Source organism: Phyllostomus hastatus, unplaced genomic scaffold (genome assembly GCF_019186645.2).
Source record: "Phyllostomus hastatus isolate PE091 unplaced genomic scaffold, TTU_PhHast_1.1 phas_contig_283, whole genome shotgun sequence".
Lineage (NCBI taxonomy): Eukaryota > Metazoa > Chordata > Mammalia > Chiroptera > Phyllostomidae > Phyllostomus > Phyllostomus hastatus.
In genome coordinates this window covers 5,500,502-5,519,477 of record NW_025333833.1, presented here as the reverse complement: position 1 = coordinate 5,519,477, position 18,976 = coordinate 5,500,502, and the positions used below count along the sequence as shown (strand labels likewise).

Here is an 18,976-nt window from a genome sequence, read left to right as displayed (position 1 = left end):
ACTCGGTGCTGGATTAAGAATCTCGGAATTACCAAAAAGGTCTCTTGAAGTTTTAAAAAAATCTCAGGAATGATTAAGGAACCAAACCTGATCAAAAGTGATGCCTTGGTCAGGTTATTGCAACACGACTGTGCCCGATGCTGTCTGGGAAATGCCCTGTGCTGTATTATCACAAAGCGAAGCTCTTGGAGCCACCAGCAGCTTGCTGATGGTTGGTTTTTCATGAGTTCCTAGGCTTGCAGACACGAGACACGGATTTAGTGAGGTTCTTCTAGTGCACTGAGAATACAAACTATCGCTTACGAAGAAGGAAATGGAACTGTGGTCGCAATGAGAACCATAGTGTTGAATTTCTTCAATCACAATACTGCAGGAAAAAAACGTGTTTAAAACTTCATATAAAAGTTATCAAATAGGGAGACCTGTGGATTTAAAAATACAATCCAGGCTCATTTCACCGGAAAGTGGCGTTTCTGATGCGTACTATTGCTGTTGGGTGAAACTGGGAGCCGAGGAGACTGGGTGAGACTTTGGTAGTCAGAATTCACCTAACACGTGAATTCATCTGGACCGAGAGCCACTTCCTAATCCCCAGAGATGCGCGAGCGCTGTGGCTGCAGCAGGCTCTCTACTGCTCCACGTTGGCAAACCCCAAACTCCCTCCCCTGCTCCCCTCGCCTCCACCCAGCCCCCAGGCCCCCGAGCCTAGTGGTACCTATTGCGATCACTTGCTGTCACTTCCCTTCCAGCTGCCTAAAGTGCTTCAGGGGACGCTGCCCCAGAACGCCGCCCCGGGATGGCTGTTTCAGGCAACAAGCCAGCACCTCCCGGGTGCCCGGTCAGGGCGAAGATAAGGTCTAACCTTGCAAAACAGTAAGAAGCACCAGGATACTGTTTTTCCCCCTTGACACGTGAAACTGCATGTTCCAGCGGGAAGGGAGAAAAGTCCCTCATCACCACCACTGTGGTAACTTCCTTCTTTCCTGTGGTTGGCTGGTTCCGATGACCAAGGCTCCTGCTGTGTTTTTGAGATCTGGGCAAGTGACAGCCAGGATGACATGGACCGAAAGTACAGTGTTCAAACGTGACTGGTAGATAAATGACCATTTATCATGGTTAAAACTTTTCTCTTTTATAAAGTTAACAAACCAAGGCTGTTGATCCCTGAATTAGAAAGTTGATTTGCTTGATTATTTTCCAAAGTGTGGGGTGGGAAGGAGGAGGGAAAAGCCTCTAGTGCTTTTGTGTATGTTGCTGATCCTCTAGTTTGGCAACATCTTGGGAGCATCTTCCGACCTAGTGACGTGGCATTTTGTGAATCGAAGTACCAGCCCACGGCTCTGATGCTGGCTGCTTACGGCCCAGAGGGGAAGAGGGTCTGCCCCCTCCCCCTCGACGTTTCAATCTGGCCCAGTGGTGGACACGGAGCCCTGGGCCGCTTCCCCGGGGGCAACCGTCTCTTCTTGGGAAGGTGACTCTTCCTCAGCTTGTCCTCGAGATGTGACAGTCGTCTCCGGGGAGATGCTGTGGGGCCCCTCCAGCGGTATACAGCCGGGGTGGTTTTTGCGAAAGTGCTGATTCAAGATGGCCTGGAAGGGGAAGCTCTTGCCACAAACGTGACAGTGAAAGGGCTTGTTGCCTGTGTGCTTGCGGATGTGATACTCCAGCTGATCTTTGCGGGTGTACTTCTTGCCACACATGCGACAGACGAACGGTGTGATCCCCATGTGCAGGCGCATGTGCCGGTCCAGGCTCCCCTTCTGGTTGAATGATTTGGCGCAGTAGATGCAGGTGAGACGGGGGTTGTACCGGAACCACCGCTCAGATACTTCCTGCTCTCGGAGATACTCCACATAGCCGCTTACTCCCATCATGGCTGACTCTTCCACCTGTGCCAGGTGAGGGGCAAGCACAGAAATAAGCATGTATTTCTAAATATGTACTATGAAAGACAGAGTAAAAGAAATCAAATCGACTTTTATTTCTGTTACTAAGCTTTATGCTTATTTTGAGTAGAGATCCAAACAGAAGATTACTACCAAAAAGTAGCGATGTTAACAAAACAACAACAAAAATCCGAGGACAGGGTATTTCATTGCCACAACAGAACAAGACAGCAGAGTTACTCTGTGGCTGCATGCTCACAAACGGCAGGCTTCTTCTGAAAACCACGCTCAACATTCTCTTTTACAGCAACGGGAGAGTCGGAGCCCGCTCGTCCCATCCTCCTGGACTCTGACCTCGTTATGCCCGGGCGGCCCGGCAGGTGCCTGGACAGTGCTGGTCCAGCTGAACTTCCTGTGGTGACGGAACTGTTCCTTTATCCGCACCATCTAATGCAGGGGCCAGCAGCCACATGCGGCTACTAGGCATTTGTAGTATGCTAATGCGATTGAGAAACTGAATTTTTTATTTAAATTGCTTTCGATTCATTAACATTTAAAGAGCCACATGGGACCTGGCTAGTGGCTATTATACTGGCAGTACAGAATACATTACGGCAAGCGCAGTATAAATTACACTTAACAGCAAACTTACACTTATCCCAGAAATAAATTACACTCACACCAAAATTTAACCCAACAGTACCTAGCTTTATAAAAACGTAAATACTTTGTAGGTGACAGTATTGCTTTTTATCCCAAAGTATTTTACTACTAAAAGTATTAGTACTAAAACACTAACTTTGTCCTGCAGACTACTCAAAGTTTAACTGACCCTACAGCCAAGGGGCGGCAGAGCTGGGAAAGCAAACTGGACCGAGCTGTGAATTTACTGACTGGGTCATTCCCTCCTGTGAGCCTTTGGGAAAGTAGTCTTCAGTAAGTATTCACTGACGCTGTCCACCGAATACAGTGACAGGTGCCACGGAGGAAGGAGGGCAAGACCTGGTTTCTGGCTGTGCTCTCTGAAGACGAGACTCTGAACAAAGTGGACAGAGAGAAACGGGGAGACATAACACACACTCCTCGTGACGCTGACAGTTCACTCTTCCAGCTGCTTGTGCTAAAGGGAAGTGTCCTGGGGGTACAGTGCGCAGACACGGTGTCATCTGATTTTACGTATCTGTTATCTGTAGTGCATTTGAATGGACTTAGACTAGAAGTAAATAATCTGTGACTTATATACTATTTCTCTAACCTTAGTTTATAAAGTATCCGCCCAGCCTAAGTTAAATTTCTAACTGTGATAATAAATTTACTTAAGATTGATTATTATAAAAGCAGCATTAGAATTCTGCTGTTGTTAATTAGATAACTAACCCTTTAAGTTATTGCAAAATAAACCCTGTCTTTTTTCTCTGACTTACTTTATGAAGGTCACATGAATTAAGGTAATTTCTTAATATCAAGGACAGAAGACCTTAATTTTGTTTTACCTGTTCTGACCATTAACAATTTCAACAGCCACATATTTAGTACATGAGAGAAACACGGGTGCCCCTTTCTGAAAGCTGGGAGTGCAAATACAATATTCCTTTGAATGGATAACTTAAAACTGTTGGATTTATAAATGCTTTGATTCAAAATTCATATTAAAATATCATCATTCAGTATTGATATAAATTATGTCCACGCTTTGAGTGAAAAGCTTATACATGTATATAACATACGTAGAAGAAATTATATATGTTTAGCAGAGGCTGAAGTATCGATGCAACAGGGAAAAATGTGAAAGCTGACTCTGGATTAACTGGAGAGTCATTTGATTAGCAATTAATCTTGTGCCCTTTTCTTGCAAGTCTGAAGCTGGGCTCTGCCTCCTCACGTGCTGGCGGACAACGCTCCCCGGCGTCTCCAGCAGGACGGGGCAGCTCTCGGCGGGCTTGGGAGGCAGCAGGCGAAGCCCCGCATTAAACAGTGAGACTGTGGTTTTACGTGATTTCCGGTGTTTTAGACAACTTCTCTCTCCGCTTCCACTCCCAGGATACCAGGAATGGAACTCCCAGGAAGAGGGAGCGGTGATCCCACTAAAAGGCCCTGGGTGACCACGCACAAGGGGGCACCACCGCTTGTCTGAGGCTGTTTTCCCTCCGTGAAACGAAAGGGTAGCAAAGGCTCTGCTGGACCCTGGTTCGAACCTGCGTCCTACCGACTGTGTGACCTTGAGCAAGGTACTGAACTACTCCGTGGGGCAGTCCTTCATCTTTAAAATGAGTATAATAGCGTGTAGCTCAGAAGTTGCCAGGAGCACTGAATGAGTTAAAGTGCTTAATGAGGCCCAGTCAATGTTAACTGTTACTAAACATTACAAACCATATTATTCATAATCTGGAGAGTATCAATTCCCTAAAGCAAGCAAACAAACAAACCCTGCCTAATTCTAAGGAAAACGACGTCCTAATGTAACGCCAGGACGGTCCACGAGCAGAAAATACATACAGGGTCCGGCACGAAGAATGCCCTTTTCAAATCACAAAATCCTAAGCATGTCATTCTGTAACATAACAGTATCACACTCAAGCACCCCATATGACATTTTAGGTGAAGTGTTCCAATTGCTGTCCATCTGGTGTGAGACATTCAGTACCCTACCAACCACGCTCAAGCAGGCCTTCCTTCGGCCAGACCCTGTGTGTTTTAGTTATCGGTGATGAACTAGAATCACAGAACTGGAACATTATGATCAATCTCACCTAAAAAATTAGTCAAGTTGCAATAAAATAGCAAATGAATGAGCATAAAGTGTAGATTAGGCCCTTGTCAATGGCAACAATATCTTCAGTAGTTTCATTTTAACAGGGAGCAAGCACCGACGCGGCTGCTCCCTGGCTCTCTCTGACCCCGGGGTGGGGGTGGGGTCCTGCCACCACTCCCCCCACTCCCCGCTCTGCCTTGGCCATTCCCTCCTAGACTGTACACTCTGTGAGCCCAGGGACAGCTGCAGAACGTCCCAGACTCGAGCAGTGCTTGCTATGTCGTTATGTTCAAGAACTATGTGTTAAATAAATTATTCTATAATTCATAAATTCCATGTAAATAAATGATTGCTTTTATGTTCCGAAACAAATAGCTGTCTAGATTCTTGACATGGCCTCCAACGCTGTCCACCCTCCTAATCTTCAAACACCAACCAGAGACTCAAAGACTTGAAAGAACTTCAGAAATCATGTGATTTAGTTCATTAATTTTATTTAAAGATCTCTCTCCAAAACTGGGGATTTCACAGGCAACTAAGTAATCCCCTATTTACTGGGCACCCACTTGGTAACCTTAGCGACTCAGATTACTTAGTGGTTAACTCCTTTTGCGGGATGCACAGGAGAAGACAAGGTCAGATACAAAAATTAAGACAGTGGACTCTGCTCTTGAGGTGATTTCAGTCTAGATGGAGACACAAAAGTAATGCAAATAAAAAAAGAAAGAAAGATTGCATCGTACCATCTGCAAACCATTGTAAACATACCACGCGTGAGCGCTACCATGGTTTGGGGGGAGACAGAGGACCGGGCAGTTAGGGCAGACGGCTCTAGGAGTTGGGGCTGCGGGGGGTGCAGATGCCTGGGAAGAACAGGGCATCCTCGACTGAAGGGGCAGAGGAGCTGGTCTGACGAGGTCCCAACAGGGAAAGTCTGCCTGTTGGGGCGGGCAGTGCATGCTGACGAGTGGTGAGAAAGCTGTGTTAGAAAGGTTATGAATTACTTGGAACTTTAGGCCATGTATTTTACCCTTCACGTGGTAGAAAGAGGGGAAAAGCTACAGAATGTTTTGAGTGAAGAGGGGGCCTCAGTAGTCGGTTCCACTACAATCACCCTTATAAGCAGGAAGCTCTTCAAGTCTATCGAAATTTGTTCTCACTGTCATGAAGTCCATGTCCTGCTTTGGTTCTGTGATGGGGAAAAGAGTCTACTCAGCTCCAAAACAAATTCTCATGCACGTTAGGGTATACATGCACTCTTAGTATCATCTCCAGGCAATTACTTCTGTTCTGTTTCTTTATAGCTGCACGTTCTGCTACAGCCAGGCACACAGCCTTGCAGAATTCCAGCTGTCATCCCCATCACATCTACACAGGGAGTGAGTTACCCTTCCTAACTACTTCATTACGTACTGCATTTAAACTCTCCCGAATAACGACTTTCCTTAAGTGGTTATTGATTCCAGTTAATTGCCTTGTAAGCGCTTCCTATTCCCTCCGCCCTGTCACCGAAGCCTACACAGTCCCATCTACACCTGCCTTGTGTGTCTGTGGGGCTGCCTCGTGCCCCCGTTCAGTTGTACCGTCTGTCTCCTTGTATTTGTTTGCGTAACAGTCACCTGCACACAGTCATCGCACCCTATTTGAAAGACGAGGAGAAAAAGGGCCCTAATTATATCCCTAAGCTTACTTTTCCTCCAAAGCTCCTAACATTTTCTCTAACACCTTATTAAAACTATAAAAATTCTTGTAATAATTACAATTCCTTTCCTGGTACCAAAAATCTGCTGTGATTAATATGCAAGTAAAAATAGTTTGGTAACAATGTCTCGCTGCTGTTACTATACCAGTACATCCGATGTTTAGGTAAAAACCAAACAAGGTACTATCAGCATAAGGCGGAAGCTGCAAAGATGAGCTGTGCAATGCAACCTCATCAACCAGCGGTTCCTTTGAAAGGACCCAAGTATTTGCAATGTGTTGTGTTCTACTTGGTGAGTTCACCATCCTTCTAAAAACCAGTCTTCCGTGACAGAGACCCGTGAGGGAAAGCCAACAGAACTACCAACCAACTACTTACGCTACTTGTTGAGGGCAGTTGCAAAGAAAATAGAAGGCATACTTCCTGTCCTTTCTAGAACATTTTAGTTAAACAAAATATTCAGGAACAAAAACAAATGAAAAGATACAAGCATATAAAAACGCAGAAGCAATTGCTCACAATATGTAACATCCCACAGAGTAGTGATTATGTAGCAACAGCCCACCCACACACAGAATCAGACTTTCTCCAGCCCAGGTCCTACCTTGCCTGCACGCAGTTGTCAGGGGTTACTTTTTTATTTCTACTACAAGGATTACAGACCGGTTCAGAAGGAGCTCCACAGTCTCATCTTTTCTACTTCCCAAACTCTGCTGACACCAAAAGTGTATTTCTTGCATGCTTATAAATAAGAATTAAAAAAAAAAGTAATCAAACAGAGCATTTATTTAACAGGCCACCGTCCCCTCTCCTACATCTTTCCATTCAGACGCCCACACAGTGGCGATTTTCCTCGGCGGCCGCAGCGACGTACCTGGGAGCTGGGCTGCTTGGGCTCGTCCGTCCTCCCGGGAGACTCACTTCGGGCTCTGTGTCTCTCCGCCAAGGGGACGACACTGCCGGAGGGGCTAAACCTGTGGGAAGAGGAGCAAAAAGGGGGCTGATAGGAAAGTGGCGTCAAGGCACTTAAGTCACGGTGACGTCCGTCCTCTGTGTCCGGCGGCTGAGGAAGGGGAGCTAACTGAACACCAGATGACCAGGACACGCTCTGAGGGAGTCAACACACAGGAGTCTGGGTTGAAGTAAGACAAGAAAAGTTTGCCGTAGCAAACTGAATAAGTACAAAATGAGCCCTGGCTGGTGTGGCTCAGTGGACTGAGTGCCAGCCTGAGAACCAAAGGGTTACCAGTTCGATTCCCAGTCAGGGCACATGCCCGGGTTGTTGGCCAGGTCCTCAGTGGCGGACACATATTGATGTTTCTCTCTCTTTTGCCCTCCCCTCCCCTCTCTCTAAAGATGAATAAATAAAATCTTTAAAAAAAAAAGAAAAAGAAATACAAAATGACACAGCAAGGAGACCCCGTGAAGCCAAGGTTAAATCTAAGTTCTATCCTTATGTAAGTATTGGGAAACCATAACAAAATAAAACTGGGTCTGTAATTTTGTTTCTTCTATGTAACTGTTGGGTTTTTGGTTTTTCCTTCCCCAGGCCCCGGGGAAAACTTGTTATATACCAGTATTTCAGACTGTTGGTAATAGACAAAGAGATTCAAAGTCTTTGCATTTAAGTGATTACTTCTCTTTATAAAAAGCTATTTATTTATTTACTTATTTATTTATTTATTTATTTTCAGACAGAGGGGAAGGGAGGGAGAAAAGAGTGGAAGAGAAACATCGATCAGTTGCTTCTCCTAAGCACCAGACTGGGCCCGAACCTGCAACCCAAGCATGTGCCCTGACGGGGGATTGAACTGGCAGCCCTTCGCTTTGCTGGGAGATGCTCAAGCAACTGAGCCACAGGGTCAGGGCGGCTATAATTTCTGATACAGCGCCAACACCGTGGGGCAGTAAGTACTGGGCTCAGGGGTGCGTTAGCTGTCACTCGGACTGGTTTCCCTCGCGTGTCCATGTTTCTCTCCCTCTCGTTCTCCCTCCCTTCCCCTCTCTCTAAAAACAAATAAATAAAGTCTTTAAAAAAAGAGTATGTTTACTGTTAAGAACACAGGAAGGAAAACACTCAAACCAAGGCCGCCTGAAGTGGACACAGCACGTACTTTCTGAGTCTGCAGCGCCTGTCTCTCAAGACTAGGTGCTAACCAAACGAATAGCTGCTTTAGTATTCACTGTGGGCGCAGTCAATCTTAATTGATTTTCAGGAGAGAAAACAAATACTGCCACTCTAAGTTGGCAATATTTCTTTCTTTCAGTTGAGACTTCCGGTGTCCTTGGATGCAAACTATTGCTATTTCCACCCAAGAAGAAAGGCTCTTGCTGCGAGTAGACAGAGGAAAGGTGGGCGTGGGACCCAGTCGCGTGGTGGAAACACTAGGCCTGTGGCGGCAGCTGTCACCGATGAAAGACACAGGGAAGACGCCACAGGAGAAGAGAAAAAAGGAATGAAAACCATCCCAAAAGCTTTTCCTTGGAATAGCTACTGTGGACACACTAATTTAAGAAGAACAATCACGGCTGGTGCCACGCCTCCTCTGCTATGGCAGGTGGGGGGCAAAGGGAACTGAACAGCTCTGCAAAGTACGACTCCTCCGAGACCAATGGCCTGGGTCCCGACACACCGAGGAATGGCAAGGCTGCTGGGCTGCGGGCTGCCGACCAGCCCCCTGCCTGGAGTTCCCAGGAAACCCTGCCAACTGCTGCCGCTAGTGGGTGCAGACGCTGTTCTGATTCATGCAAGTGTCTCCCCTTACCACAGTTCTCACAGCACTGAGTTCTCTGACACTAGGAGCTTCCTGCTTTAAAAAAACAAGAATGCAGTCTTTGGGCACACCTCGTTTCCCCAACATCAACTGCCTCTGGCTAAGAGCTTCAAGGAAGGGAGATGCTCTCTGCACACACGCAGAGGGGAGGGTTGGGTGGGCTAGGTGGACGAAGCATCAAAAACTCACCGGTCAATCTCACTGCTTGTTGGCCGAGCCACCTGGGCTCCTGACAGTCCTAAAGGGTAGCTGTCCTGTGCCATGGAGCCATGGCCTGTGGTGTCAATCACCATGGCTGTGACCTCCTCCGCACTGCTCCCGTCTTCCCCGGAAGGCTGGTTCTCGGGCCCCAGCCACTCCTCTAGATTTTCGGTTTTGATGTGGACTGCTCCCAGCACCCTCACGTCATCGTCGCTCCGGGCCCCTCGGTCTGCCACTCCTGTCTCCACGTACCACTGTCCCGCGCGGTTGATCCGGAGGATGGGCTCGCGGCTCTCCACGTCGGAACTGGGCTCAATTATCTGCGGGCTGGTGGACTCCTCGGGCGGGCTGAGCTCCCTGATGTCCAGCACGGCACTCACCTGACCTCGCCGGCTCCCCTTTGGGGGGTTCTGTCGCGGGCTAAGGGAGCGGTTTAGAGTTGGTGTGACCCTGTGAGACTCGGGGGGTCTCTCTGGATGCTTGGTCCTCGTTTGACTTAATTCCGCTTCGACCTCAGCCACGTTAATTTTGAAGTGGATGCCCTCCAGGATCTGGGTACACTTGTCTATGATGTGCTGCATTTGCAGAAAGCTGGCCGCCGTCAGGTAGCTGATGATATCCGCCAGCTGCAGGCATATCCTCCCCGTGTAGCAGAAAGAAAGGAGCTGTTCGAAGACCGTGGGGTTCTTGATGACTGAAATGGAGACAGTACTCATCTCGTTCAAGGACATGTGATCCCGGAAATAGGGGGAGCTGGCGGCCAGTACTACTTTGTGAGCCCGAAAAGCTTGGCCTTGCACATTGACCACGATGTCACAGAGCCGGCCCTGCATGCGCAGCTGGTTGAGGTGGCTCAGGACAGAGTTGCTGAAGTCAGGGATCTCCAGTTGAATGTTGCCACCCTTCTCCATGGTGGGGCCTGAGGGTGTCGGCAGGCATTCAACCCTGCTGGAAAAAGAAACCACATTCTCATTAACAATTAGAACTGCACTCCCCTAGTGCTTTCGTGTTCAAACCTACTTGAAAACATCATTTGGCAAAATTTCAAAATCTCCCAGTAAAAAGACACCCGCCTCATGTTTAGATATGGACTAGAAGTACTCACAGGTCTTTCAGTTTAAAATCAAAAAGTGATTGTCAGACTGCTAAAAGTTTAAGCTATCCCCATGCTTTCCTTACTAAAAAAGGATGCAGCATTAAAACAGAAGGTCAACAGAATAGAGGAGAAACACAGTTGTGTTTCTTAAAGTGTTAATCACAAGGTGTTTGCACTGAATATAAAGTCCTGTGACAACTTTTCCTTGGAGGAAATGAGTTTTTTGAGTAATGGTAATTACATACAGGTAGGTCAACTAGATATGCCTCTTAATGTTTTTCTACATGTTGTGTCAGCTTATTATTTTGTAAAGTCACTAATATCCCACAGGAATGTAAGCCATTATTTGTAAGTATAAGAGTCAGAGCCCCCACGAAGAGGCTTAGAGTTCAGGACTCTTGAGCACAGGACCCAATCGCAATGCAGAGAAGTTGAAGTTCACTCTCAGAATTAGGAAAGGGTAGGTATACCCGATCCTATCTAAATTATCTAAATTCACACTTGGGAATTTCAGGGTGGTGATGATACTATGATTTGGAAATTTAGTTCCCCAAAGCTGGTAAAAAAAATAGGGCACTTACCAAGTACGGTTAATACTTTTACATTAGAATCTTTTTTAAAAAAATGGTGAAAACACTAAGCCTGTAATTGCATCCAAGAGCCTTCAGTGGTTGAGAGTAGTTTGCATGAACCCCAATAAGACACTGCCTTGAGCCCCATGTGTTTCCATTTATCTGTAAAGTTATGACATTGCATAGTTAGTTACCTAAGAAACTGCAGGAACTTCTGACAAGCTCACAGGGTCGCCCGGCATTCACCACACACTTATCAGTACAGAGGGAAGTGCACCCTGCTTTCAAGAACCAACTTGAGCCAATCTGACCTTTTTCCAAAGCGTTTTTGTTTGTTTGCAAACTTTTAATCCAGTAAGAGCCTCTGTCGATGCCATCCTGAATTCAGATGTGTTTATTTTGGCGCCTACACCAGCGCCTTTTTTGTGTGCTCTTTCCGGCAAAGCCCCAGTGAGGAGGAGACCCCTGGAGGAAGGTCCTTCTCTCCCGCCGGCACTGGAGGGTGAGAGCTGTAAGAGGAGGAATTGGGAACGCGTGGGGTCGCCCACTCCCGTACCTGAGTGGCTTCCGTGTGCGTTAGGAAGCGTGGGGACCGGGGGGCTGGCTGAGCCGCCAAATGTCACCGAGGAGCAGGGGGACAGGGAGAGAGGGCAGCAGCGGGTGGGGCCGGGAGCGGGCCTTCAGGTGCGGGACCGGACCGGGAAGGGGGCGGCGCCCCGGGACCCGGGCCAGTCAGGAGGTGTAGGCGGGCGGGGAGGTGCGAGGGGTGGGTGTGTGTGCCTGGGTGTGGCTGGCTGCGGTGGGGGAGGGGGCCGCCCATCCCGGGGTCCGGAGGGAGGGGCCAGGCAAGGGGGCGGGTCTGGCAGTTCCGCCCGGCCGGGGGCCAAAGGGGTGGAAGGTCTCTGGGTGCCTTGCGGTGGGGGTGAAGGGAAAAGACTGAGCACCCCAGGAGCAGGCTGCGGGAGGAGATCGGGCAGGGCAGCCCCAGGGCAGGACAGTGGGACGGTCGTGCGGGGCCCCAGCCCAGTCAAGGAGCAGCACCTACCTCCGGGGGTGGAAATGGGCCGGAATGGGCCGGAACACCGTCCCGGAAGTGAAACCCCCCGCCCCCTCCCCCAGAGCGGGCGACGTGCCGGAAGGAAATCACTCACCCTTACACCATCCCCCTTACCCCTCCCCCAGCACTTTCCTTCCCTCGCGCCCCCTCCCCTCTCTTGTCTTCCTCCTCGGTCGGTAGGAGGGTGGGAACCTTGCGTCACGCGGGCGATCGTGGCCCCGCCCACAATTCTAGGGGGCGTGGCCAAGGGCGGGCTTAGAGGCAGGAAAGGAGGTGTGGCTGGAGGCGGAGACTGAGGGAGGAGAGGGGGAGGGGCTCAGGCGGACGCTGGCAGGGCAAGTGCGTGCGTCATGACGTCACGGAAAGAAACCCTTATATACAGGTGCCTGGACGCCATCTCGGTCTTTCGCAGATGGAAGTCGGGTTTGGGTATGTGTGTCTTTGTTTACGGTTGCTAAGTGGGTTCTTGGCTCGAGCCCTCCAGGTCACTGCAACTAAGGTCGCTCTAAATTGCTTGGGACTTCCAGGCTAGTCGCAAGCCTTTGGAGGACCCACAGGATGAGGATTGTAGAGGATAGTGTGTTGGGTGTGGGCTCGACGTGAACTCAACAGTCGGGTTGTTGGGCCGAACTGCGGAAAAACCTCGGCTTGCGTGCCCTGCCTCTGATGAAGCTTATGTTGGTAGGGACATCTGAGACTGTTGATGAATGCCAACAGCTCTGATGGCGGCACATGCCGAGTCACCGAATGGGCCTGGGCCTCTGTTAATGACCTCGGCCGGAGCCACTTCCTCCTGGGAGGCGGGTAACTGGGCTAGTCCACGTGGTTCTCTTAAGTGGCTGCATTCTGCAGTGCACCGTTATTTACATAAGTCTTAATTTTAACTGCGATGCTGTCTTTATAAAACGTTAAGTGCACCCGTTACAGCTATGAAATAATGGGCGGTGGTGTAAACGACTTGCATAGGTGATAATAAAAGGACATAATTAGAAGAAAATAAACTAAACAACCAAATCTTTTTCCTAGGAATGTTGCTGGGCACGAGTGCCATGTGGCTTTGGATGGAGTCTGATGGACAGGTAGGATATGGGTAAATGCAGTGGGAAGCATGGAATTTGCTTAGATGAGACCTTTTTGTTAAGCCTATGATGGTTCAAGAGTAGTGGGCAGAAGGGATTTCTGAAAAACTTCATTCTGAGGCTTAAATATGTGTGAGGGTAATGTCGCACGTGGTTGCACAGTATGTGTCATTGGTGTCTTTTGTGTTTTCTAGTTCTGTGCCAAAGGAGGGAGAATGCCTGCTGTGGTGAGTTACCGAAGTTCCCTGACAAAGGAAGGTTGAAAGACCGCATGCGCGCGGTGTGCCACAATGATGACATTTTATTTGCTACTCTTGACTGGGAGGATGACGAGAAGTATTACCACCATTATCCTAACTGAGGCACGCCAAATGGTGATTGAGAGAAGAGAAAGATGCACCTAAGGTGACCTGAAATGAAACTTTCTTTGCAGGTCCTAAAGCACAAGCATCCCACCCTGGCCATGGGCAGACAGGTGAGAAACCTTTTCATAGTTCATGTTTGCCCAGTCCTTTTCGGTTCCTTTTCTAGGGGGTTACCGGTTGCCAAAACTGTGCTGATAAACTTAGGGCTTTCCTCTTTCCCTTTTCAAATGTGAACTTCTGCACTCTTGCTATTTCATGCTGGGTGACATCTGAAAACAGATACTATGATGTTCGCATAGTTCAGCAGATTGAGTCCTGAAGAGATGTACCATTTGTCTGATGTGTCTGGTATAAAATTTTTGCTGGTGACAGCGTAAGGAAAGTACCACTACTGATCTGGCTTCTTTTTGTAGGCCCTGAAAAGAACCAACTGGGAGTTGGGATGGTAAGTAAAATTATACCTTACATACGGGTAACTGGACAGATACGACAGTGCCGCCAGTGGCTTCCTAGGGGTGCCTTCCAGTGCACAGGAAGGACTCGCCATGGCGGGCCCAGGGCATTGTGCTACAGATTCTGGTCCTTTTACCGCTAAGACATCATGATTAGTCAAAGCAGCCTGCATGATGATAAGCAAATACTGACTGGACGTGAAGGTCTTGCTTATTAGCTCTACCTGATTTCGGGCATTTTTGTAGATTTGTGAGGGGAAAAGGCACTTTTAGCTGTTGTAAAACTGCCCTTATTTCTTTAGGTGGACTTGAGTCTTTGATATGTCTGGACCAGCTTTAATTCTTTCTGGTGAGTATTCAGTGCTTAAAAATATTCTAATTGGTTCAGAACTGTTACTGAGAATGCTGATAGAATGCGGTGCTTGACTAACAAGCTACTAATACTTGACATCTGGTGTTTGGCTAGTGAATGCATGCTATGCATGCTCTCTGGGGTTTTTGTAATGATGTCGATCAAATGTCTGACCTGAAATGAGCATGTAGACAGATTTAACACTGAAAAACCCTTCGACAGAGAACACTGAGCAGAGAACTTAATGGTATTAGCATTAATGAAAGATTGTCTTGTGTGCCTTCTAGCTGTTGGACACACGTTTTCCTCTGGATGGCACGCTTGGGGTAAGACATGCACCAGTTTTTGGCTTTGTTACTCAGATATATATTGTTGCTGAAATGTACTGGTCTTGGCAATTGTTAACTGTTAGTGATTTCTGGTGGTAAAAAGCCACGGGCAGTTTTAAGAAATAGTCTAAAGAAATACTTTGTTTTTCAGGTGCCAGTTTTGGAGACATTTAAAATAAAGGTAAGGTATTTTATTAATCTTAGCTAGTTACTAAGCAAGATGCTGTTGGTGATGATTTTTGAAATTAAAAACAGATGGGAATCTCTCTGAAAAAGAATGAAGTTCTCTTTAATAACTGAAACAGTACCTGGAAAGTTTTAGGAATTTGCCTATTACTACCTGTTCCTAAATCTGGGTATATTTCTGCAGGTGTGAAGAGTTAGCTCGTCGAGAAGGTGGCCCGGAACAAAGAATTTCAAGCACGAAGGTATGGTAGTTTCCAGTTTGGTTTCTGTGTTGGGTGGTTTCAAGCCGATACAATGATGATAACATAGTTCAGCAGACTCGCAGTGATGAACAGTACTGTCTTTCGCTCCTATCTGATGTATCCGGCTGCAATAATCATTTATAACCTCGAAGGGGAACCCACCATGATCTCAGAAAACGGTTCAGGGGTTTGGATAAGTGATGTCGTATAAATGTTCTCTGTGATATTATTTTAAGGAGTAAGAACTCATATTTGGAGAAGTGAAGGTTGATTAATTTTATGAAGAAATTTTTTAATAGATTTCTTTTTTTTAGAAAAGGGAGGAGAGAAACATTGATTTGTTGTTCCACTTATTTACTCATTCGTCAGTTAATGTATATGCCGAGGATTGAACCTGTGGCCTTGGCATACCAGGACGACATTCTAATCAACAGCTATCTGGCCAGGGCATTGTAAAAAAATTTATAGAATACGTACAAGTCTGGATTATACCAGAATTATTTAGCTGTTGTATTTTACTTCGTTAGATTTAATTTTCTACTTAGAGTCACAGCAAAATTGAGAGAAAGTGCAGAGCTCCCCTGTGCCCTGTAATTGCACACCTCACTGTCAGCATCCAACCGTCATATAGTGGGTCCTTTGTTAGACTTGCAAACCTATGAGGACACACTGTGACCATCCAGTCTGTAGCTTACGCCGGGGTCCACTCACTGTACTCTCTGGGTTTGGACAAACGTATGACACGTTCACCACCGTACTGTATAGAATAGGTCCGCTGCCCTAAGTGTTTTTCCAGACGTAATAACCGGGGCAGTTAGGTAGGGCACATTTCTAATGACCATTATGTTCTTCATCTCCAGGTAGACCTGTTCCCCTCCAGGAGGTTTCCAGGTGAGTTGGGCATGGGTCTAGTGATAACGTAGACTGTAACCAGTGATGTACTGATTCTGCCAAATGAACTAGAATGATATCACTCATGAAACCGTTCCATTTTGATTCTGAGGTTACTTGACTAACAAGCCCCACAGAAGCTTTTTCTGGTCACCACTAACACTTCATCTTTGCTTTCAGGCATTTATGACGGCGGGCAGGCGGCGGACTGGCCGGCTGAAAGGTAAGCCTGGAAAAGAGCAGTACCGTTTTATTCCAGAATACATGATGATCTACCCCACCTTGAACTCTCTCACTGATTCCTTGATGAATATAAAAGATCTGATATTCTGTGTACTTCAGATGCCACGAGAACTGAAATGTGGAAGTGTGACTAAAAATGGCCATTTTCTTGCAGGCGGCTGGATGGATGCCCGTGAGGTAGAAGATCAAATAACTGAATTTTAATAAAACTTGATGGGTAAACTGTCTGATCAAGTCTGCTTATTTCGACTTAATGGGATGAAGGGAAGAAAATAGGACAGCTTTGTACGTTCGACCCCCTGGCTGCCCCAGTTTCACCCAGAAGACACGAGGTGTGTCCATGTGTATTTTCCGTGATGTCTTAGGTTTGAAAGTGCAGTTTGTACTAAGGAGTAAGCTCCAGGCCTTCCTCAGTGGCCTCAAGTGTTCAGAGTGGGCCATTGTGTTTGTGCAGATCAAATTGCAAAGAAAAGCAGGTGCTGTTAACTGATGCCAACCAGATGTGGGAACTGCAGGAGCTAGAACCTCACATTTGCTTCTAGGCACCGTGGTGCTGGGCCTCTGGCTAAAACTGATGTGTAAGGTGAAGGGACTGGCTGTCTCAGGGGCGGATCACCCCCAAAAGATGCGTATTAGAAAAAATCCTGATGAATAATGGCTAAATGGGTAATAACCTGGCTAAAAATAAGTGGGGAACATTAAATTTTTTGAGGCCATTTGGGGCTGTGGTTATGAAAATGTCCTTGTGTTCAGAAAATGAGAGAACAGATTTTGCAAATAAAGTTCTGGAGACATGTATTTAGGCATATGAGAAGATTAACCAAGGGGGTTACCAGACACTTCTCAAAAAAAAAAACCCCAAAAACAAACCATTAACTTGGGCTTCTGACAGCATTGAAATGCCAAATGACAGCTCACTTCCTAATGTTGCCCTTGGAGCATTGGGTTGCAGTTTCTCTTGGGACTTCCTGCTGGATAACTTAAAAGTTGTAGAAACTGCAAATCTGAATCAGGATAAAGGTGGGCACTCCTTTTCTCCAAATAAAGAAAGGGTGCTGTTAAGGTGATACTTTGAGGGTGTGAGGAAATACTTCAAGCTGTTAACCCCAGCCACACTGACACCTGTCCTTGGAAGTTACTTGGACTTGATGCTTGTTACTCTGCGGGACGGTTCAAGTATCCACATTACTTGTGGCTCCTGGTCCCCACCTAAATGTCCTCCCACGGGCCCTGAGGCCCTGTGTGAAATGGGACCATCCCCACTAGCTCTTAAAACCTTAAATTACTCATGTTCTCACCTACTGGAATGGAAACCACAAAAGGTGTTTGTTGTGTTGCAGTGTTTCCAAGCCTGTCAATCAGGATGGGGTTACAGTGTTAAGAATTCGGTGTGATCAGGTGAAATCTTGGAGAAGGCTTTTGGTGATTGGTTGCTGAAAGGCTGAAGATCAAATACCCTGATTTTGAAATTGGGATAGAGGAAGCTGAAAGCTGTTAGGGGACGGGAAGAAAGGGCCATGGCCACTGGAGACTACATACATGGAGGAATATTAGTCTTGGTCCGAAGAGCCCTGGTGGTGTACAGGGGAAGCCAGTTTGCTGGAAGATGGGGAGGCTTTATGGAGCACACACCCCGTGTCCAGTAGAGGGACTGGACTCCAGCTAGTGTGACCTTAGGACCGTGGGAAGTTGGGCTACAGTGTTGGGTGTGCCCTCAGATTCTAGGGCCCTGTAATTTCTGTAACCTGGCTGTGTGTGGGAAGGTGGTATTACAGCCCCGGTAACTGGTGTGAATCCCAGACACCATCACTGAAAAACGCCACCCATTCATTAAGGGAGCTCTCCTGTAATTCATATGAAGAATAAATAGTCAAAGTCGGTGAAAGTGAAAGCGTTTTATGGAAAAAAATGGACTTTTTGGCTAGGCCAATGAATGTGATAACCCTTTATACAGCATCACATTGTGGCATTTCAGCCATTAGATCTCGAACTTGCGTCGGCGTCATTTCGGTGGCTCGTGTGGCAGTGGGAGGTGCCCATGGAACACTGGGGCCATGACCCGCAGTGGTGTTCTTCTGGGGAAGCCGTGTGCGGAGTCTGAGTCAGCCGAGCTGCCAGCTTTTCCCGTGGACCGCCACCTTCACTCGAGAAAGTTAGGATTGTCTGTATTTGGGTACTTGGCAGATATTTTCTCAAGAAATGAACAAGTACGTGTGGGAAAAACTGATGGTATTTGTTGCCAGTGATAAAATTCAAGCTTCAACGGAAAATGGGAATTTTGGAAAGCTTGCATCTGTCAGTGAGCCCACGGCTCCTCCATCGTTAAGGCTTTTGTAGTGAGCTCAGTGGCGATACTAACAAATGTGGTTTTTTTAAGGATTGGATGATGAAATGTGGCGACTTCGGGAAGGCTGGCATAACTCAGTGGGCTACTAAGTTCCAAATGATGAGTGTTTGGTGTTACAAAATTACTCCGAAGTAAAAGTTATGTTCAGAATATGAGAAGGGCCAGAAGACTTTTGGCAGAGTTCATTTATGATTCAGGTTCCTCTTGGCAAGTAACCTGTGTAGTGTCAAGGAAGAACATCCATAACTACCAGAAAAGGCTATTAAAATCTGCTTCCTTTTTCAACTTTGTATGTGTGAAGCCAGATTTTCTTTATACATTTCAACCAAAACAATCACAGCAGATGGAATGCAGCAGAGATGAGGACCCAGTGTCTTTTAAGCCAGACCTCAAAAAGATGAAATGTAAAACAATGTCACTCTTCAAATTTTTGTTTGTATCTTTTCTAGT

General features: G+C 47.0%; 1 protein-coding gene, 1 long non-coding RNA gene and 10 other non-coding genes across 12 annotated transcripts; 11 read left to right on the top strand and 1 right to left on the bottom strand.

Moving 5' to 3' along the window:
* Nucleotides 1-739: 739 nt before the first annotated feature.
* ZBTB37 (zinc finger and BTB domain containing 37) lies at nucleotides 740-12,033 on the bottom strand. The gene is made up of 4 exons (XM_045838673.1): nucleotides 12,029-12,033; nucleotides 9,304-10,263; nucleotides 7,215-7,314; nucleotides 740-1,889 (listed from the first exon to the last, which is right to left on the bottom strand). The coding sequence occupies exons 2-4, from the start codon at nucleotides 10,224-10,226 to the stop codon at nucleotides 1,401-1,403; spliced, it is 1,512 nt and encodes a 503-aa protein (XP_045694629.1). The 5' UTR covers nucleotides 10,227-10,263; nucleotides 12,029-12,033; the 3' UTR covers nucleotides 740-1,400.
* Nucleotides 12,034-12,433: 400 nt separating this feature from the next.
* Nucleotides 12,434-16,406, top strand: LOC123818409. The gene is made up of 12 exons (XR_006785614.1): nucleotides 12,434-12,469; nucleotides 13,067-13,119; nucleotides 13,314-13,346; nucleotides 13,553-13,594; nucleotides 13,898-13,929; nucleotides 14,239-14,285; nucleotides 14,576-14,614; nucleotides 14,769-14,798; nucleotides 14,988-15,045; nucleotides 15,906-15,936; nucleotides 16,117-16,159; nucleotides 16,334-16,406. It is a non-coding gene; the product is annotated as an uncharacterized LOC123818409 (long non-coding RNA).
* LOC123818588 lies at nucleotides 12,693-12,772 on the top strand. The gene has a single exon (XR_006785657.1). It is a non-coding gene; the product is annotated as a small nucleolar RNA SNORD74 (small nucleolar RNA).
* LOC123818599 lies at nucleotides 13,181-13,242 on the top strand. The gene has a single exon (XR_006785668.1). It is a non-coding gene; the product is annotated as a small nucleolar RNA SNORD75 (small nucleolar RNA).
* LOC123818582 lies at nucleotides 13,403-13,484 on the top strand. Its single transcript, XR_006785651.1, has one exon. It is a non-coding gene; the product is annotated as a small nucleolar RNA SNORD24 (small nucleolar RNA).
* On the top strand, nucleotides 13,764-13,831 carry LOC123818597. The gene has a single exon (XR_006785666.1). It is a non-coding gene; the product is annotated as a small nucleolar RNA SNORD77 (small nucleolar RNA).
* Nucleotides 14,103-14,166, top strand: LOC123818589. Its single transcript, XR_006785658.1, has one exon. It is a non-coding gene; the product is annotated as a small nucleolar RNA SNORD44 (small nucleolar RNA).
* LOC123818598 lies at nucleotides 14,435-14,499 on the top strand. The gene has a single exon (XR_006785667.1). It is a non-coding gene; the product is annotated as a small nucleolar RNA SNORD78 (small nucleolar RNA).
* Nucleotides 14,839-14,924, top strand: LOC123818584. The gene has a single exon (XR_006785653.1). It is a non-coding gene; the product is annotated as a small nucleolar RNA SNORD79 (small nucleolar RNA).
* LOC123818590 lies at nucleotides 15,090-15,169 on the top strand. Its single transcript, XR_006785659.1, has one exon. It is a non-coding gene; the product is annotated as a small nucleolar RNA snR60/Z15/Z230/Z193/J17 (small nucleolar RNA).
* LOC123818587 lies at nucleotides 15,974-16,051 on the top strand. The gene has a single exon (XR_006785656.1). It is a non-coding gene; the product is annotated as a small nucleolar RNA SNORD47 (small nucleolar RNA).
* LOC123818583 lies at nucleotides 16,193-16,268 on the top strand. The gene has a single exon (XR_006785652.1). It is a non-coding gene; the product is annotated as a small nucleolar RNA SNORD81 (small nucleolar RNA).
* Nucleotides 16,407-18,976: the final 2,570 nt, after the last annotated feature.